Source organism: Juglans microcarpa x Juglans regia, chromosome 8S (genome assembly GCF_004785595.1).
Source record: "Juglans microcarpa x Juglans regia isolate MS1-56 chromosome 8S, Jm3101_v1.0, whole genome shotgun sequence".
In the NCBI taxonomy this organism is placed as follows: domain Eukaryota; kingdom Viridiplantae; phylum Streptophyta; class Magnoliopsida; order Fagales; family Juglandaceae; genus Juglans; species Juglans microcarpa x Juglans regia.
In genome coordinates, this window is record NC_054609.1 from 8,703,154 (window position 1) to 8,719,778 (window position 16,625).

General features: G+C 33.7%; 1 protein-coding gene, 1 non-coding gene and 1 pseudogene across 2 annotated transcripts; 1 reads left to right on the top strand and 2 right to left on the bottom strand.

Annotated features, from left to right (window-relative positions):
- Positions 1 to 450: 450 nt before the first annotated feature.
- Positions 451 to 1,056, bottom strand: LOC121244196. Its single transcript, XM_041142219.1, has one exon. The coding sequence runs from the start codon at positions 1,054 to 1,056 to the stop codon at positions 451 to 453; it is 606 nt and encodes a 201-aa protein (XP_040998153.1).
- A 3,049-nt stretch (positions 1,057 to 4,105) lies between these two features.
- Positions 4,106 to 6,911, top strand: LOC121244197 (annotated as a pseudogene).
- A 552-nt stretch (positions 6,912 to 7,463) lies between these two features.
- TRNAQ-UUG lies at positions 7,464 to 7,535 on the bottom strand. Its single transcript has one exon. It is a non-coding gene; the product is annotated as a tRNA-Gln (tRNA).
- Positions 7,536 to 16,625: the final 9,090 nt, after the last annotated feature.

The following is a 16,625-nucleotide window of genomic DNA, read 5'->3' on the forward strand; positions in this document are numbered from 1 at the left end:
GATTATAATATGTAGAATAACACATGTCTTCATTATATTTGTTAGTTCCTTGACTTTGAACATTCAAGAAGGTCCACGAATGATTGCAAATCGTTGTTGAAGTACCCCCGATTGCACACTCAACATCTTTTCGTGCGGATTCTTGTGCTTTCACAAAATGTTTTTTCTTATTCACTTGTGGTGATGGAATCGTTTTGACAAAAGTTCGCCACTTGGGATAAATATCATCCGCAAGGTAATACCCCATCTCGTAGTGGTTGCCATTGATTGTATAATTGACTGGAGGAGCACGCCCTTAGGCAAATTCTGTGAAAATAGACTCTCTAGCACATTAATGTCGTTATGTGAACCGGATATACCAAAAAATGCATGCCATATCCAGAGATCATATGAAGCAACTGCTTCTAAAATAATAGTTGGTTCACAAATATGGCTGGAGTACATATGTTTCTAAGCTGCGGGATAATTTTTCCACTTCCAATGCATGCAATCAATGCTTCCCAACATTCTTGAAAATCCTCGTTGTTCACCAACCGCAAGCAATCGAGCAATATCATTGGCATTTGGAGACTGCAAATATTCATCTGAAAAAATACTTACTATTGTCTCAGAGAATTTTTTAAGGCTCTCCATTGCGGTGCTTTCACCAATACGTACGTATTCATCCATAAAATCTCCAGTAACCCCATACGCCAGCATTCTAAGTGCTACGGTTTTCTTTTGCATAGAAGATAAACCGAGTCTTCCGGCACTATCTCTTCTTTGGACAAAGTACGGCTCGTACGACTCTACCTCATTTAGAATACGGAGAAATAGGAGACGGCTCATGCGAAATCTCATTCGAAATAGATTCGAGGGATATACTGGATTTTCTGCAAAATAATCGCGTAATAGGCGCTCGTGCCCTTGAATATGATTACGCCGAATAAACTTACGGCGTTGGCGATTGGTACGATGACTCGATGACTGTCCATCGGACTCGTCATTAAGAACAACATCCAACTCATCTTCAAAGGATAAGTATGCGAGCAATTTGCGAAAGAATGTACAAGCCATTTGATGAAGTGAGTGAGATATTAGGGGAGACTGTTGAATTTCGGTTCTTTAGATCAAATGAGACTTGAGTTTGTGAGAATGTGAATGCAAGCATAATGCATATTTATAGAGGAAAAAGTTACCGTTACATGTAGGACAAAAAATGTTACCGTTTATGAGAAGACAAAAAAAGTTACCGTTGGAGAAAAGACAAAAAATATTACCGTTGGAGGCAGGAGTTGAAGATGTTACCGTTGGCGGTAGGAGTTCAAAATGTTACCGTTAGAAAATGCACATATTAAAAAAAATTACTATTTTTATAATACGGATTTCGATTTAAAAAATGATACTATATTCGGTAGTTAAAATCGTATAAGTATTTTGGAGAATGTGATATTTGAAAAGAAGATAATAAGACAAAAGAGTTAGTAGTTAAGATTGTAAATGGAAATGAGAAAAAAATAATAAAGAAAGAATAGAGAAATATTATTTAATAGAATAGAGATATGGACAAGGAATGAGATGTAGAATGTTTTTGAAAGATGAGTAAAATTTAGAAAAAAAGTTTAGGAAATGTACTTTTTAGTTAAATTATAGGAAAAATTATGGAAAATCCAATAGGATGCTCGTAGTATACAGAAATCAAAGTGTTGCAAATGGATCAAAAGATCTTTGCAACTCAACGTATATATTGTGAGATATTTTAGTATACAAACGGCCTTACTACTCATTTTCTCCCTTTCCTTAGCTCCTTTCTCTTCCCCTCACTCTTTTCCTCCTTATCTCCCTAGTTCACTCTAGTCTCGCACTGCTTCCTCAGTAGCTTGGCACAAAGGTATTTGTTTTTTTTCCCCCTTGTAGAAACCCTAGAATAGGGAGAGTATTTTGGGAAAGTATTCCTCTTGTTCGTAAACTCTTATTTCCCAAATAAGAAATGAACAATACCGTAATTACAATGAGAAGAAACTAATTTATATACATGTCCAAAATAGCTATAAGCTATCTAACTTAACATAACTAAGAGACTAAAATGTAACTTTTACCAGCTAAGCTTATTAGCTCTGATACTCCACCTCAAGAGTTAGTAGTTAATTTATATTTACTGTGAATTTGCTGTTTGTGCCGGACTGAGTCCGAAGAGTAAAGAGGTCGGTTGGATTGGATGATGGAGTTGTTTGTGTGATTGGTTTATGCTATGAAATTTGTTGGCTGTTTCGGATTTAAATATTGGTGTTTTGAGTTTGACGTTGGTCATGGTGGATATTTGTGATTTTTTTAGGAAGTGGTGATATATTTTGGGATTATGAGGGTTTTAAGTTTTGAAAAATTAAGATAGATTATTTTAGAAGCTTAGGCTTAAATATGGAAATCCGTGATTGATTGAAAACTTACGGAAATTGTGTGATTATTTTTATAGGTGACGATTTATAGTCGATTCGAGATTTTTGAGGAAATTTCTGAAAAGCTAAGTTGCCCAGGTAAGCGGGGTTCATATACTAGTTTTGCATAAAACAAATAAAATGAGGTTGACTTTGAGAATAAATATGCTTAATTTTTTTGAAAAGAGATGATCTGAAAACAACCTTAGATGTTTATTCTGCATATGCATAAATTCTACATAAGAGAAAGTGTTTTTCTGTCATGACTGGTGTAGACATGAGCTAGTTTTGTGCATTTTATTTCTGAACTATGTAAAAGAGCGAATAAGGAATTCTAAAAGTTTTGTTATGAACAAATGAGAATGTTTTGTTTATGTTTATCTCGAACATGTGAAATGATCTGAAGCTTTTCAGTGTTTTGTTTTGATGTGATGTGTCATCTGAAAACATTGGCATGAAGTTCTGATTCTGTATATGATTGTAATCGGATTTTCGATGAAATCCGTTCTGTTTCTGTTAAGGCCCAGCCACGGGTATAATGGTGGTTTATAACCCTACCACGGGGGTGAAACATGGTATACGGCCCAGCCACGGGTATAATGGTGGTTTATAACCCTACCACGGGGGTAAAACATGGAAAATGGCCCAGCCACGGGTATAATGGTTGTTTATAACCCTACCACGGGGGTTAAACATGGTATTGTCCCGATGTGATATTAAACGATGATAAGATTATAATGTTTCAGTTTAGAAATGCCAACGGATTCTCTTTTTGGAATAAGTATATTTTTCTGAAAAATTTCGCTCTAATGTTTTTGTACAAGTTTTGTTTCTGCATTCTGAAAGTAAATGTTTTGTTCGGCTTATCAAATGTTATAAATGCTCATGTTTACATGCTAGTATATGCTCTCTGCTTGCTGAGTTGTTGATAACTCACCCCGTTAATCTTCATAATATTTCAGATGACATCGATGGCTCAGCTGAAGATCAGTATTAGAGTCTATGGAGAAGATTAGCATTGATTTGTTGTTGGGTATCTCATAATATAGTGTTGAGGTTGGAGGTTAATTATCTTTCTTAAGTTTGCTTCAATGGATTTAGACGGTTTATGGAAACTATGTTAATGTTTTATTATTCTTAGTTGTTATTTGAGACATGAAGAAGAGTTGATTTTATTTGGGTTATTGGATTGAATATTGGATAAATGAGTTTATTTGATTTATTTAATTGAAGTATTTACGTTCGATTTGAGGTTTAAAACATGGATATATTCTTGAATTTGGAAGTACTCTAGCCTTGTTAGAGCTGATTATCAGGTTTTATGAGTTAACTCTCCGGACCCTCGGGATCGGGACGTTACAGTTTGGGTAAAAACGCAGCTAATATTCAATATCTCGAAATGGGTGTTTCTGTTTTTGTAGAAAAAAGGTTTCTTCGGTTTTTTCATCTTTCTATTCTTTTGACACATTTTTCTGCACCCTTAGTCATCAAAATTGGTCTGCTGTGACCAATACCCGTTTCATTGATCACCACGTACTTTCCTGTGAATAACTTGAGGATATACATGGTAAAAGAATAAACAAAACAAAATAAGGTATTTACGTGTACATGTAAATTCTCGTCTTTTGATTGTAATTTTTAAACTTACTCTCTGAAAATTACATCTCTGTCAATCTCTTATGGTGATCGCTATGGGTTTGTGTTGGTTTTCCCATTTTGTTAGTGTTGGTGTCCTCCACCTTTTTGTCCCTGAACTCAAGGTCTTGGAAGTTGCAATTGCCTTATCTATTTCCTCTCTCTATTTGGTGACAGAACCGTGCATTTTATTTTCATATAGGTACAAAAGTAAAGTGAACATTGGTGTTGGGTTGAGAGTGAAATAGCAGGTAAACACGACTTGAGGGCTGAGGACTTGAACTTTTGCTTAAAGGAGGGGTGAAAATGGAAGGTGGTATCATCACTGAGTGGAAGGATATTCCCACGAAGTGCTTGTTGCAAATTGTTTCTCTTGTTGATGATCAGACGGTGATCATGGCGTCCGGAGTGCGTCGTGGGTGGTGAGATGCTGTTTGCTTGGGCCTTATCCATCTCTCTCTCTCATGGTACATTTTTTTTTCTTTTCTCTCTGTTTTCTTTTTTTTTTTTTTTATCTTTTTTTGGCTTCAAGTGTTCGTGTTGCTATTTTTCTGGGTTTTGTATCGTTTCATGGACAGTAGTATCATATAAATTGTCATCCTTCAAATTAGAAGAAATTTGGCTAATTGCAGTTGGTCAAGCCTTTAGGTTTAAGGGTGAATTCAATTTGTATATTTCATATTTTGATCTTTATGGATTTAACCAGGCGCCCTGAAAGGAGGAAGAGGATAGAGAGGGATAGGGTTTTTATAAGAACTCATTGCTGCGCAGTTCTGTTGTGGAACCATTAAGCTTTAAGGGTGTAAAGTCTTTTAGCTCCACTTCTCTTTATTTTTGTTATTTTTCATCTCATCATTATCTGGGAGGGTCTTATCTTGTATTTTAAAGTTGTCTATAGTTTCTGTAGAATCTTACGGTACAAAGTTTAAAAACATAGCATTAAGTGTACATTCCTCTTGCTCTATTTTCTTTTTGTGAAAACTTTGATGGAATGAGTTCCAGTAATTTGCACTATTTCTTCTCATGATTATAAGATTTTGCTAATTTTTTTAAAACTGATGGGCATCTCAAAACAAGAGACAGCTTCTAACTTTTTTCTTTGTAGTGCTAAAGATCATGTCATTGTGTTGCTTGATGTTTCAGTTTCAACTCTTGCTGTTACACAATTTCACCCGGAAATTTTCTATTTCTGGTGATTCATGGCAAGGGAATATCATCAGTTGAACTGGAAACCTGAATTCAATAGATGGCTTTGTTATTTGTTACTGTATGGTCATGGAAACCTTTTTTTTTCTTTTTCAACTACTCCTGGTGATTTATATGCATTATGAATGGTAATTATTTTATTTCAGAAATCCTGGTTCATGTGGAATCAATTGCATGCTGCCTTCCGTTGGACCTTCATGTTTGTGTTCAGATGTGAAGCTGTGTGAGGAAGGCATGTTTCTGCAGTAGATCCAAATTATTTTGTTTTTTTGGGATATGATTTCTTTCCTCATGAATTTCAAGATTGTTAACTGGGGAACAAATGTTTCTTTCAAGTTTTAATACCTTAGATATTTGAGTTTTTCTGAATATGGTTTATGTTCAAATGAGTTTAACCAATCATATATTTTCCTCTTCTTTTACATTGTCTAAAGGTGATAAACCGAGATATTTTATATTTTTTGCAGTTTCTGTTTTACAGTATAGTCCATCAAAAATTGTTAATGACGTTGACGGTACATTTTTCTCTAAAATTTTAACAACATAAGTAGATCCCGGTTCCTGTGAATACCTTACCTACCAGATGGCAGGACTCGTTTTTCAGGTGCAGCAAGAACATGAACAACTTGGTCCTATCTCTTGCTCCAAAGTTCACAAAATTGCAGTCTCTCATATTGCGGCAAGTTAAACCACAGCTTGAGGATCATGCTGTTCAAACTATTGCAAACTGCTGTCATGATCTGCAGGTCCTGGACGTCTGCAAAAGCTTCATGCTTAGTGACAGATCACTGTAGGCCCTGGCTCATGGTTGTCCTAATCTTTCAAAACTCAACATCAGTGGATGTTTAGCATTCAGTGACAGTGCTCTTGCATATCTGGCTAGTTTTTGCCATAAGTAAAGGTTTTAAATCTTTGTGGATGTGTTAAAGCTGCATCTGACAGTGCATTGCAGGTATAAATGATTTTCTAAATTCTAATTGTTTCTTTCAACTCAAGTCATAAGAAGTGAGATAATTTAATTATATTTCTTTGATGATATGCAGGCTATTGGATGTTACTGCAGTCAGTTGCAGTCTCTAAATCTAGGATGGTGTGATAATGTAAGTGAAGTGGGAGTGATGAGTTTGGCATATGGATGCCCTGATCTCAGAACTCTTGATTTGTGCGGCTGTGTTCGCATAACAGGTATCTCATATAGAGGGGCAATGAATCTATATTTTTGTTAAAATGCTAAAACTAGTGGGTTCTGTTGCTAAATTTTACCAAATTATGAGTCCCTTGTTTAGATTCAGCGGTTTCATCACCTGCAATTACCTGGTTCCTTCTGTATACTTAGTCCGAGATATGGGTAATGAATCACAGACAGAGCAATGTACTCTTTGTCCCAAAGCCAAGTGAAAGAAGTTAATGATAAGGAAGGACTTAGGACTCTCAACATCAGCCAGTGCACGGCGCTCACGCCCCTGCTGTTCAGGTGGTGTGCGATTCATTTCCTGCACTCCACACTTGCTCGGGAAGGCATTTGCTTATCATGACCATCTGTCTGAACTTGAAGTCTGTGCATTGTGCCTGTGCACACCGCACAGCCAGCAATGTTGGTCACCCAGATCATTGAATGAAGGTTTGAGCTAAAAAGTAGTATGTATTTTTGTCAGAACCCAGCCACAATTTGAGAAGTCTGTTACTAAAAGTTCTGTTGGTTATGGATGGTATAAAGTTGAGAATACTTGTATCGTTACTAAAAGTAGCAGTCATTTACTCACAACTCAAATTGCCAATTAGCATCTGTTTTTATGAAGCCCTAGCCTTCTTGTTTTTAACAGGAAATTGTCACTTTCTCGGTAGTTGCTGACAAGTCATGTTTTTGTATGCCTCATTTTTCTATGGCAATGTTAGATACAGTTTTAAAGTGTGTAAGTTTAGTACACTCATTTAAAAAAAAAAATGAGATTCACTATTTTTTAAAAAAAATAATTTTTTCATTTAACTCCCAAATTTAATTATTTTTTTAAAGAGCGTGAAATTTCACATTCTAAAATTATAAATATCATTTTTCTTTTTTCTCCTAGGAATCATCTCCCTTGATATGGTTAAATTGTAGAGTATATAGTAGTAGCTTTCATCCAAGCAATAGACCACCAAATAAAATAAAATAAAAAATCGATTATGAATAAAATCATTCATAAAGAGACTGATTTCTCAAAGAAGAGGTCCTACCGGGAGTCGAACCCAGGTCGCTGGATTCAAAGTCCAGAGTGCTAACCACTACACCATAGAACCACTTGTTTCTTCGCAGTCAGGATTTTATATATTTCAATGTAAAAACGCAATACTTGTTCAATTCTTGAAAACAAACCTCCATTTTTTATAAGTGGGTTACTATACTGCCCAGTGCTATTTTTTTTATAATTTTTTAATATATTTAAATGTTTTTAAAAAATATACTAATATATTTAAAATTACTTCCTTGATTATTAAGTAAAAAAAAATAAATTATTTTGACCAGCAATCAAATAAAGCGGTCAAAATTAAGAGACATAATAGTTTTATTCTTTCCCATAACCCTCAATATTTGGAACGTACCCAAACTGTGCTGACTCATCTCTGCCATCCAAGCCAGACCGACGCAGCTCGTACCCTCCCACCAGACTCACAGTGCAACGAAGGTTTCGAAGACCATTTTCACAAATCCTCCCCGAGACAGATTGCTTGATTTTATAACTATTATAAAATACATAATTATTATGTCTATTTCTTATAATAGACATTTTCGATATTTTATAATTACGACTTCATTGGATTGATAAGATTTTAATGTAAACAATAATTTATTAATGCAAAGAAAAATATATTAATGTAAAGAATAATTTTTGAATGCAAAGAATAATTTATTAGTGCAAAGAAAAATAAGTATAAAATTGCATAAGGCTTTACAATGCGAAAATGCAAAGAATAATTTATTATAATAAATTTGTAAAATTATTTTATATTAATTATGTGGTGTTACTATTTTTTGGTTATATATTTCATTATTTACCAATTATCCATTAAAATTTATTTAAAAATAATACTTAAATTATTACAAACACAATGCAATCATTGGTGGGACCCACAACTCTCAAATCCCAAAAAAGTTAAAACCATCTCATCTCACATTTAATTCAAACACACATAAAAGAATCTTATCTCATCTCAACTTAACAATTTCACTACTATTCACAAACAATCTCAACGCATATCAACTCATTATCCAAACCCTACCTTCATTTTTATATTAATTATGCTTAAATTTGGTTTGGTTTGATTTATTTTATCTATTTGATTTGTCAATCATATAACAAACATGATTGACAAGTTATTTTCGGTGGTCGTAATTGGAGTAGTAGTAGTTTTGGTGGAGGATCTACATGGTAGTGGTTTTGGTGTAGGTGTTGGCAGAATTAGAGAATGAGGCGACGGTGGTGGCAGTGGTTAAACTCAGGTGGAGGAGAATGTGCATCTAAATGGCTTCCGTAGGATTCAATAATAATACACTCAATGAATGATTTTTTGTAATATAAAATATGATCGTGCTACACCCATCGAGAGTGTAGCTCGAGAGATTCTCCAGATAAGGTCATTTGACCTTTTTTTTCATATATTTTTTTATACCTTTAATCATTTAAAAAAAAAATTGAATCGAAAAAATATTTCGGAACCACCTATGTCCAAATATTTTCCTATGAAATACTATTGTCAATGTTCCATTATTTGTGAGTATAGGTGAACTACTGATGGATACAAGAACGGGGCAGCACATGAGCCGTGCATAATCTCTACTCCTCATAAGGTTTCCTGTCATTAGGCATATATACTTTGGGTTTTGAACTTCTGTTTTTGTTTTTGTTTTTATTTTTTAAATAAAACTCATCTCTTTATTTATCCACGTCACGTGGTGTGCGGAGTGTTCAATTTTAAATTCTCAATTTTTTTATTTAATTATTATTCAAACACAAGAATTAATACAAATTTTACAAATTTCAAAACAAAAGTAAAATTTAATTTTATAATATTTTTATTTAACTTCTTATTTATCATTTTTCAAGATTCAATACAATATTTATTTTTAAACTATTCCATTATTATTTACAAAATTCCGAAATACCCCAAACATGCCTCACATGTAGAGCATCTTCTCTCACCGCTATTATTCCAAAGCTTTGTTAAAAGCCCTACGAGCTGAGGAAGATATACCCAAGGGTTTGCATTTTTCTCTTTAGAGGTATGGGCCTATTTTTGGAATGGGCTGAAGCCTTATTTGGTTAAAGGTCAAAACGGACCCAACCCGAATATTCTGATTCGATGCAGTACTTTGATAAATGAATATCTAATGCTTCTATAATACTTATATATATATATATATATATGTAAATATAATGAACTTTTTCTTTATCAATATATTGGCAAATAAAAAAGGAGAGGCATGCTAAGGGGCAAAAGTCATTGGGGGCCAAGGGCGGCTAGTAAGCCCAAAAAAAAAAAACCAAATTTAGAACACAATTTTGGATTGTTCACAAGTTTTTATTAGACAATGTTTCAACATATACCCATAAATCAACACGGGAAAACATATAGAGAAATGTTTTGGCTATAAGAAATTTTACAAAAGTAAACCTATAAATTAATATAGTTTGATGTGGTACGTCAAATTGTAAAATTATTTTTATTATAAATTAAATTTAATGTATCATATGAAACTATGTCAGTTTGTAAATTTATTTTATGAATTTTTTTTGTAGCTGCAGCACTGACTGAACATGGCACACTTGTAGATTCGTATCTCGTTGGGATACGGTCATGAGCTGGATTTCCATGTTAGTAAAGTCTTTCTAGTGTTTATATCTATGGATTGATCCCAATATTAGAGAAATACGAGTATTTGACTTTATCCTTGAATCCATAAGATATATTTGATGTAGCTATACCTTTTAAACGCCTCCTATCACATAAATCCCTCGTGATTTAACAAAGCAATGATTATCCACATGTTGAAATCCAAATATAAATAAAAAGCTTTTCCTTTTTTTTCTCTTTTATATATATATATATATATATATATATAATGTTGTTCAGTAAATTAGAAGTATTGGCTAAACAAAAGCCTTTCATCAAACAAAAAGCATCAGCTGATCATATCGAGTTCTCAATCCGATCATGCCAGAGACATCTTATTCATAGAAAAATCACCAAAATGTCGAAACATGCAGGCAATATCAAACTAAGACCCGTGATGGTAAAGAAATGTTAATTGTAACTCCAAGCATCGTTGCTGAGGGAAGGCTCAAAGAACAACCTTACTAAGAAGATCAAGAGGAAGAGCTCAACAGGAAAGCTAGCTGTTGGAGAGGATATATATATATATATATATATATATATGGAAAATGCTACTTGAACCAATTATAAAATTTACCAATAAAAGTGATCGATTGAATCTTTAATTTTTTTTACTTAAGGATTAAGGAAGTGACTATTAATAAATTGATATTTTTTTTATTTTTTAAAAATGTTTAAAAATATATAAAAAAAATGATTGAAATAAAAGGGAAAAAAAAGGGTGCATTTGCACTTATCAGTCAAATTTAATCGGTTCATCGTCGGTTTCTGTAGCATTACCTTATATATATATATATATATATATATATATATATATATTTATATATCCTGTATAAAGCATCAATGTGTACAAATATTGTAGCTTATTCCCAGGAAGTAGTACTACTGGCATTAGCATGCAATAACTATCCCAAAGTTGAAAGCTTATTTGTTATATATATATATGTGTGTGTGTGTGTGTGTGTGTACGTATGTATGTATGTATGTATGTATGTATGTATGTATGTATATGTCTGTTGTGACAAGTAACTACTCAAGGTTGCTAATAATCACTAGCTCACACCGGGGATACAGTAGTTGTTCGACGTTTTGGTCATGATCTTGCATGATGTTAATATATACAAAAATTTAATGGCCGCTGCTAGTAATTAATTAATTGAGAACTCCTTTGATAAGGCTCAATTTTAAAAAGGCAATTTTGGGCAGCATGCCAAAAAAAAAAAAAGAGCTCAGATGATTTATAGGATAACTAATTAAGGCAAGCAAATTTTAAAGATAAAAAGGAATTCCATGCTATATATTCATCATGGGTTATCATGATGATCAGGAGAAAAGGATTGGGTCTTGGAGATCATGCATGCACTTGTGACCCCTACCAGTACTAAACGTTAATTAATCTACAAGCAATTAACTGTACGCTATGCCAAATTCTAAAGCTAGAGAGAGAGATGGAAGAGAAGTTGCAAGATTAGTCATGATGAGTTACAACAAATGATCCTTAATTAATTTCCTCCTTACAACAAGCAATGAAGTACTTGGTTACAAAATAAAACCCAAAAAATAAATCCAAAATTTTTCCTTATACCATGTCGTTGTGTATTTCTTGCAAAAATGGAGGAAGTAGGAGAATTTTCGATTATGTCGATCCATTTTGAAAACAATAGCAAAACACTTTCTGAAGTTTATCAGCAAAGACTTTAAGAATAGAGTCAAATTGGTGCCACCATCTTAAGAACCAAAGAGAGAAATTAGTATTGAATTTCTTGTCAAAATTAAGAAACCAACAGTGTGCCATCTCTGGGGTTTAGAATAGCATGAATTTAAACCAAATATCGAAGTAATCATAGTAATAGTAAACAATATCAGAATGAGGGAGTTTTTTTGAAGTATAGGGATGGGTTCCCCATTTTTCTTCAGTATTAATATTCAAGATGTAGCCACTATGATAGTAATCATAGTGAATTCAAATTCATGACAAACAATGATAGTAACTTTAAAAAACCATTTGAGAGTAATAGTATGATGGATCAAACAAATTTGATTGTTATCAGGAGGAACTTCTTGTTGACTTGAGTCAGAATCATCATTTTGTTACTCATCATTATCAGAAGGAGTATCTTGATAAAAAAAATTTATCAATTTTTAAACACAATATTTCTTTCTAAAAGAATTATTTTCAGAGTTGATATTGTTCATCTAGTTTTGAGGACAACAATCTCTTTTTTAATGGAAACGATTTCTCGTTGTAAATCATTACTAGAAATTTCTTTGGATTTTTTTCTTTTCAAATCTTCCCAAACTTTATTGAAAACTAATTTTGGATTTAGAAATCTCAAGTTCTTTGTCGAACCATAGTTTTCTTGAACTTCTGAAGATACTTTTCTTTAAGCTCAAGATTAGTAATTTGCCTAATCAAAGTTAACAAAAGATTTTCTTATTCTTCGGCCTTGGTTAAAATATTGATTATTTTATCCAAAGGTTTACAACAAGTGTAATGCCCTGTACCCTGAAGGGTCAGAAAATTACTACCTGTCACTTACCAATTTGTCTCTTCAAGCACCTAAAACTCCAATGATTTCATAAATCGCACACAATCTCATATTTTCCAAATAACCATAATACAAACTCCATAAGTCATCATTACAAAATAACATAAATCAAAGAGGTCCACAATTTTCCAATAATCTCAACGAAACAGAACGATACATCTTTAAATCTCAATAGGTTCAAACAACTCAAAGTACTTCAATTACTCAAGTTATACCCTTCTACTAACAATGGAACTCGACCTTCTATCCATATCGAGCCAAGTTCCAATTTCTAATCCTGACCCCCAGTTGGGCAATCAATGTCATCTGAAAATATATGAAAATAAGATGTGAGTTATTAAAAACTCAGTAAGCAGATAACATATACTAATATGTAAATATGGGCCATTTTTAGAAAGTTTGGTATGCAGAATTAAAATATTTCATTTTTATATGCACATCTCGAAACGTGTTATTAGAAAAATCAGAGCGACTTTTCAATCTTTTCATATTCATAAACCATTTTCATATTTAAAAACCGTCTTGGCATAACATAACTGCACATCTTCATCTTATCATGTCATATCATATCATATCATATTATGACATATATTATGTTTAACCCCCGTGGTAGGGTTGTGCTATTTCCGGTGGCCAAACTAGGCAGTATCATGTTGTGAAACTTCTCATGTTTCAATCTCGGAGCCCCGAGTGTGCACACAGGAAAGAACACATCAAAGACCACTTTGTTTCCAAAGTGGGTGCACTCATATCATATTATATCATGTTGGTACCAACCATATCACGTGAACCAGTATCTTTATATCAGAATCAGAATCAAAACAGATAAGTATGCCAAAAGTTTTTCATATCTATATCATATCAAACACGTGCATATCATTTTCAGATGATCAATAACAGATCCAAAATATTTCATATCACATGTATAAAAATCTAAATTTTCATATTCGCTCTTTATACATTTCAGAAACATATCAAATTTTGCTGATGTCCACATTATTCATGTCAAAAAGTATTTTTCTCTTTTATATAGATTTTCATGAGTGAATGCAACACACAAATTGATTCTCTTGTTTTAAAATTTTCAGATTTTAGTGGGTTTATTTTATGATTTTTAATTTGTGAAAATTAAATTTGACATGTTTCCTTAATATTAATTATTGTTATGCATTTAAATTTCTTTTCATATTAAATTAACTTCTTGTTGGATTTAATTATTTATTTTCATTTTAATCACTACGTTTGAATTATTTTATTTTACTTGCTGTTTTGAAATCATTTTTGTTGGATCATTTTTGTGACCCAAGATGTGGGGATTGGACCCCATTTATTTCCCTCCATTTTTCTTTTTCCCTTTTCCTTTCTTTTTCTCTTTCTTCTCTCTCTCTCTCTCTCTCTCTCTCCCCGTCCGTTTCTCTCTTCTCCCAGCCCAGTCGCCGCCGCGCTGCTGTGGTCGGCACCGCCCACCCCTCTAGCTTCCCTTCCATCCAGCGACCACCCCCTCCAGTTTCAGTCTCCCTCGCACCGTCGTTAGCCACCACGAACTCCTCAAAGCCGCGACGCATCTTGAGCTCCAGCGCCGCCGTCGCGTCGCCGTCGCGCCACCTCCGGCCACCAACTCTTCACCACTTCATCCTCGACCTCCTAGTAACCCAAAGCATCCATCCTTGGCTCCGATCCGTCACCGGTGAAGTACATCCAACTCCATTTTCATTTTGGGCATTTTTGGTCTAAAACCACCCTCTACGCCGCCACCCACGGCAAACCACCACCACCACTAGCTTCATTGACATCCCTAAGTCCTACCCTATCAATTTCGAGTCTTGGTTTGTCCCCGTTCAAAAGTGATTTTTTGAGACCCACGGCCACAGTGCATTTTGCACTGTTTTGTTACTGTGCCGCCACTTTTAGCACCTCCGTGATCTTTCAAAAATTATATTATGACATTGTAAGTATTGTTCCAAAGAACTATCGTGATTTAAATATATTTTTTACACTAACTCATATTATTGTGATCTAGATGGACATGCCGGACTGAGTCCGAGGAGTTCGGGGGTCGGTTGGATTGGATGATAGAGTTGTTGGTGTGATTTGGTTTATGCTATGAGATTTGTTGGCTGTTTCGGGTTTAAATATTTGTGTTTTGAGTTTGACGTTGGTTACGGTAGATATTGATGATTTTAGAAAGTGGTGATATATTTTGGAATTATGAAGGTTTTAAGTTTTGAGGAATTAAAATATGTTATTTTAGAAGTTTAGGCTTAAATATCGAAATATGTGATTGATTGGAAACTTACGGAAATTACGTGATTATTTTATAAGTGACGATTTATAGTCGACTCGACATTTTTGAGGAAAATTGTGGAAAAAATAAGAATTCTAGGTAAGCGGGGTTCCTATGCGAAACCTTACACAAATTATTGAGATTGAAATTGACTTTCTGAAAACTTTGCATATTTTTGTGATGAAATGAGAACTTGGAAAAAACCAACCTCGGTCGCTTATTTGCACTATTCATGAATTCTGTATGAAAAAGAGAAAATATTTTCTGACATGCATTGTGTATACATGAGTTAAATTTTGTCATATTGTCTCTGAAATCTGAAAAAGAGCGATATTCAGAATCTGAAAAATTGTGCATTGATTTAGAAAGATGCTCTGACTTTTGTTTTCGGTATGTGAGAACGATCTGATTATGCTTTGGTACTCTGTTTTATTTTGATATGGCATCTAAAAACCTTTGGCATGGTGTACTGATTTTATATCTGACTCTGTCTCTGCTCTGCTCTGTTTGGATTGGTACCAACTTCTCTGTCTCTGAGTGCACCCACTTTAGAAACAAGGTGGTTTTATTATGGTATTTCCTGTGTGCACACTTGGGGCTCCGAGAAGAATAAGGGAAATATTTCACCTATGTCTCTGCCCAGTTTGGCCACCGGGAATAGCACAACCCTACCACGGGGGTGAAACATGGTCTCTGCTCTGTAAGATGCTTTGTTTTGATATGATGATGATGCTCAGATTATGTTATGCCAAAGTGTTTTTAAATATGAAATGAATCTTTAAATATGAACATTTGACTCTTTTGGAGTATGAAAAGATTGAAAAGTCGCTCTAATTTTCTGATAACATGTTTTTGAGATCTGCATATAAAAATATAATGTTTTGTTTCTGCATACTGAACTTTCTGAAAAGGCTCATGCTTGCACGCTAATATATGTTCTTTGCTTACTGAGTTGTTGATAACTCACCCCCTCTTATCTCCAATATTTTCAGATGATTGAAATATTTCTAATTGAGGATCAAGAATATGGAGCATAAGTAAGAGGAGTTAAGAATAGTGGTTTAAGCATAGGAGGTTTACATGAGTATTGAGGATTTTGTTTTTTAGTAAGTTTGTTGTGTTCTGATGATATGAATTGTTGGGAGGTTGATGTTTTTATTAAGACTTTGTATTGTCTTGGATTAATTATACTGGAGTATTTGATGTGAATTAATGAGTAGTTTGTGAGATAGAGAAAAATTTGATTATGTACTATGTGGATGGAAAATGATTTTTAGCGACATGAGTTAACTCTTCAGACCTTCGGGGACGGGGCATTACACATATACTGAGGTTGTTTTCACGTTTTCTTTTAAAACATATCATGCACATTTTACAAACTAACCTCAGTTCATTTTCCTTTTTATGCAAATCTAGCATAGGAACCCTACTTATCTGGACTTCTTAGCTTTTCAAAAAATTTCTCAAAAGTGCCGAACAAAAATTAATCGTCACCTATAAAATAATCACATAATTTTTGTAAATTTTCAGTCGATCACGTACTTCAATATTTAAGCCTAAAATGTTAGAATAATCTATTTTAATTCCTCAAAAACTTAAATTTCCAATCCCTAAAATATCATCACTTCCCAAATTCTTCAGTATCCAACTTGACCTTTGACTAAA

Coding starts and splice junctions, on each gene's coding strand:
- LOC121244196 (XM_041142219.1), bottom strand. CDS start 1,056: ATGGCTTGTACATTCTTTCGCAAATTGCTCGCATACTTATCCTTTGAA.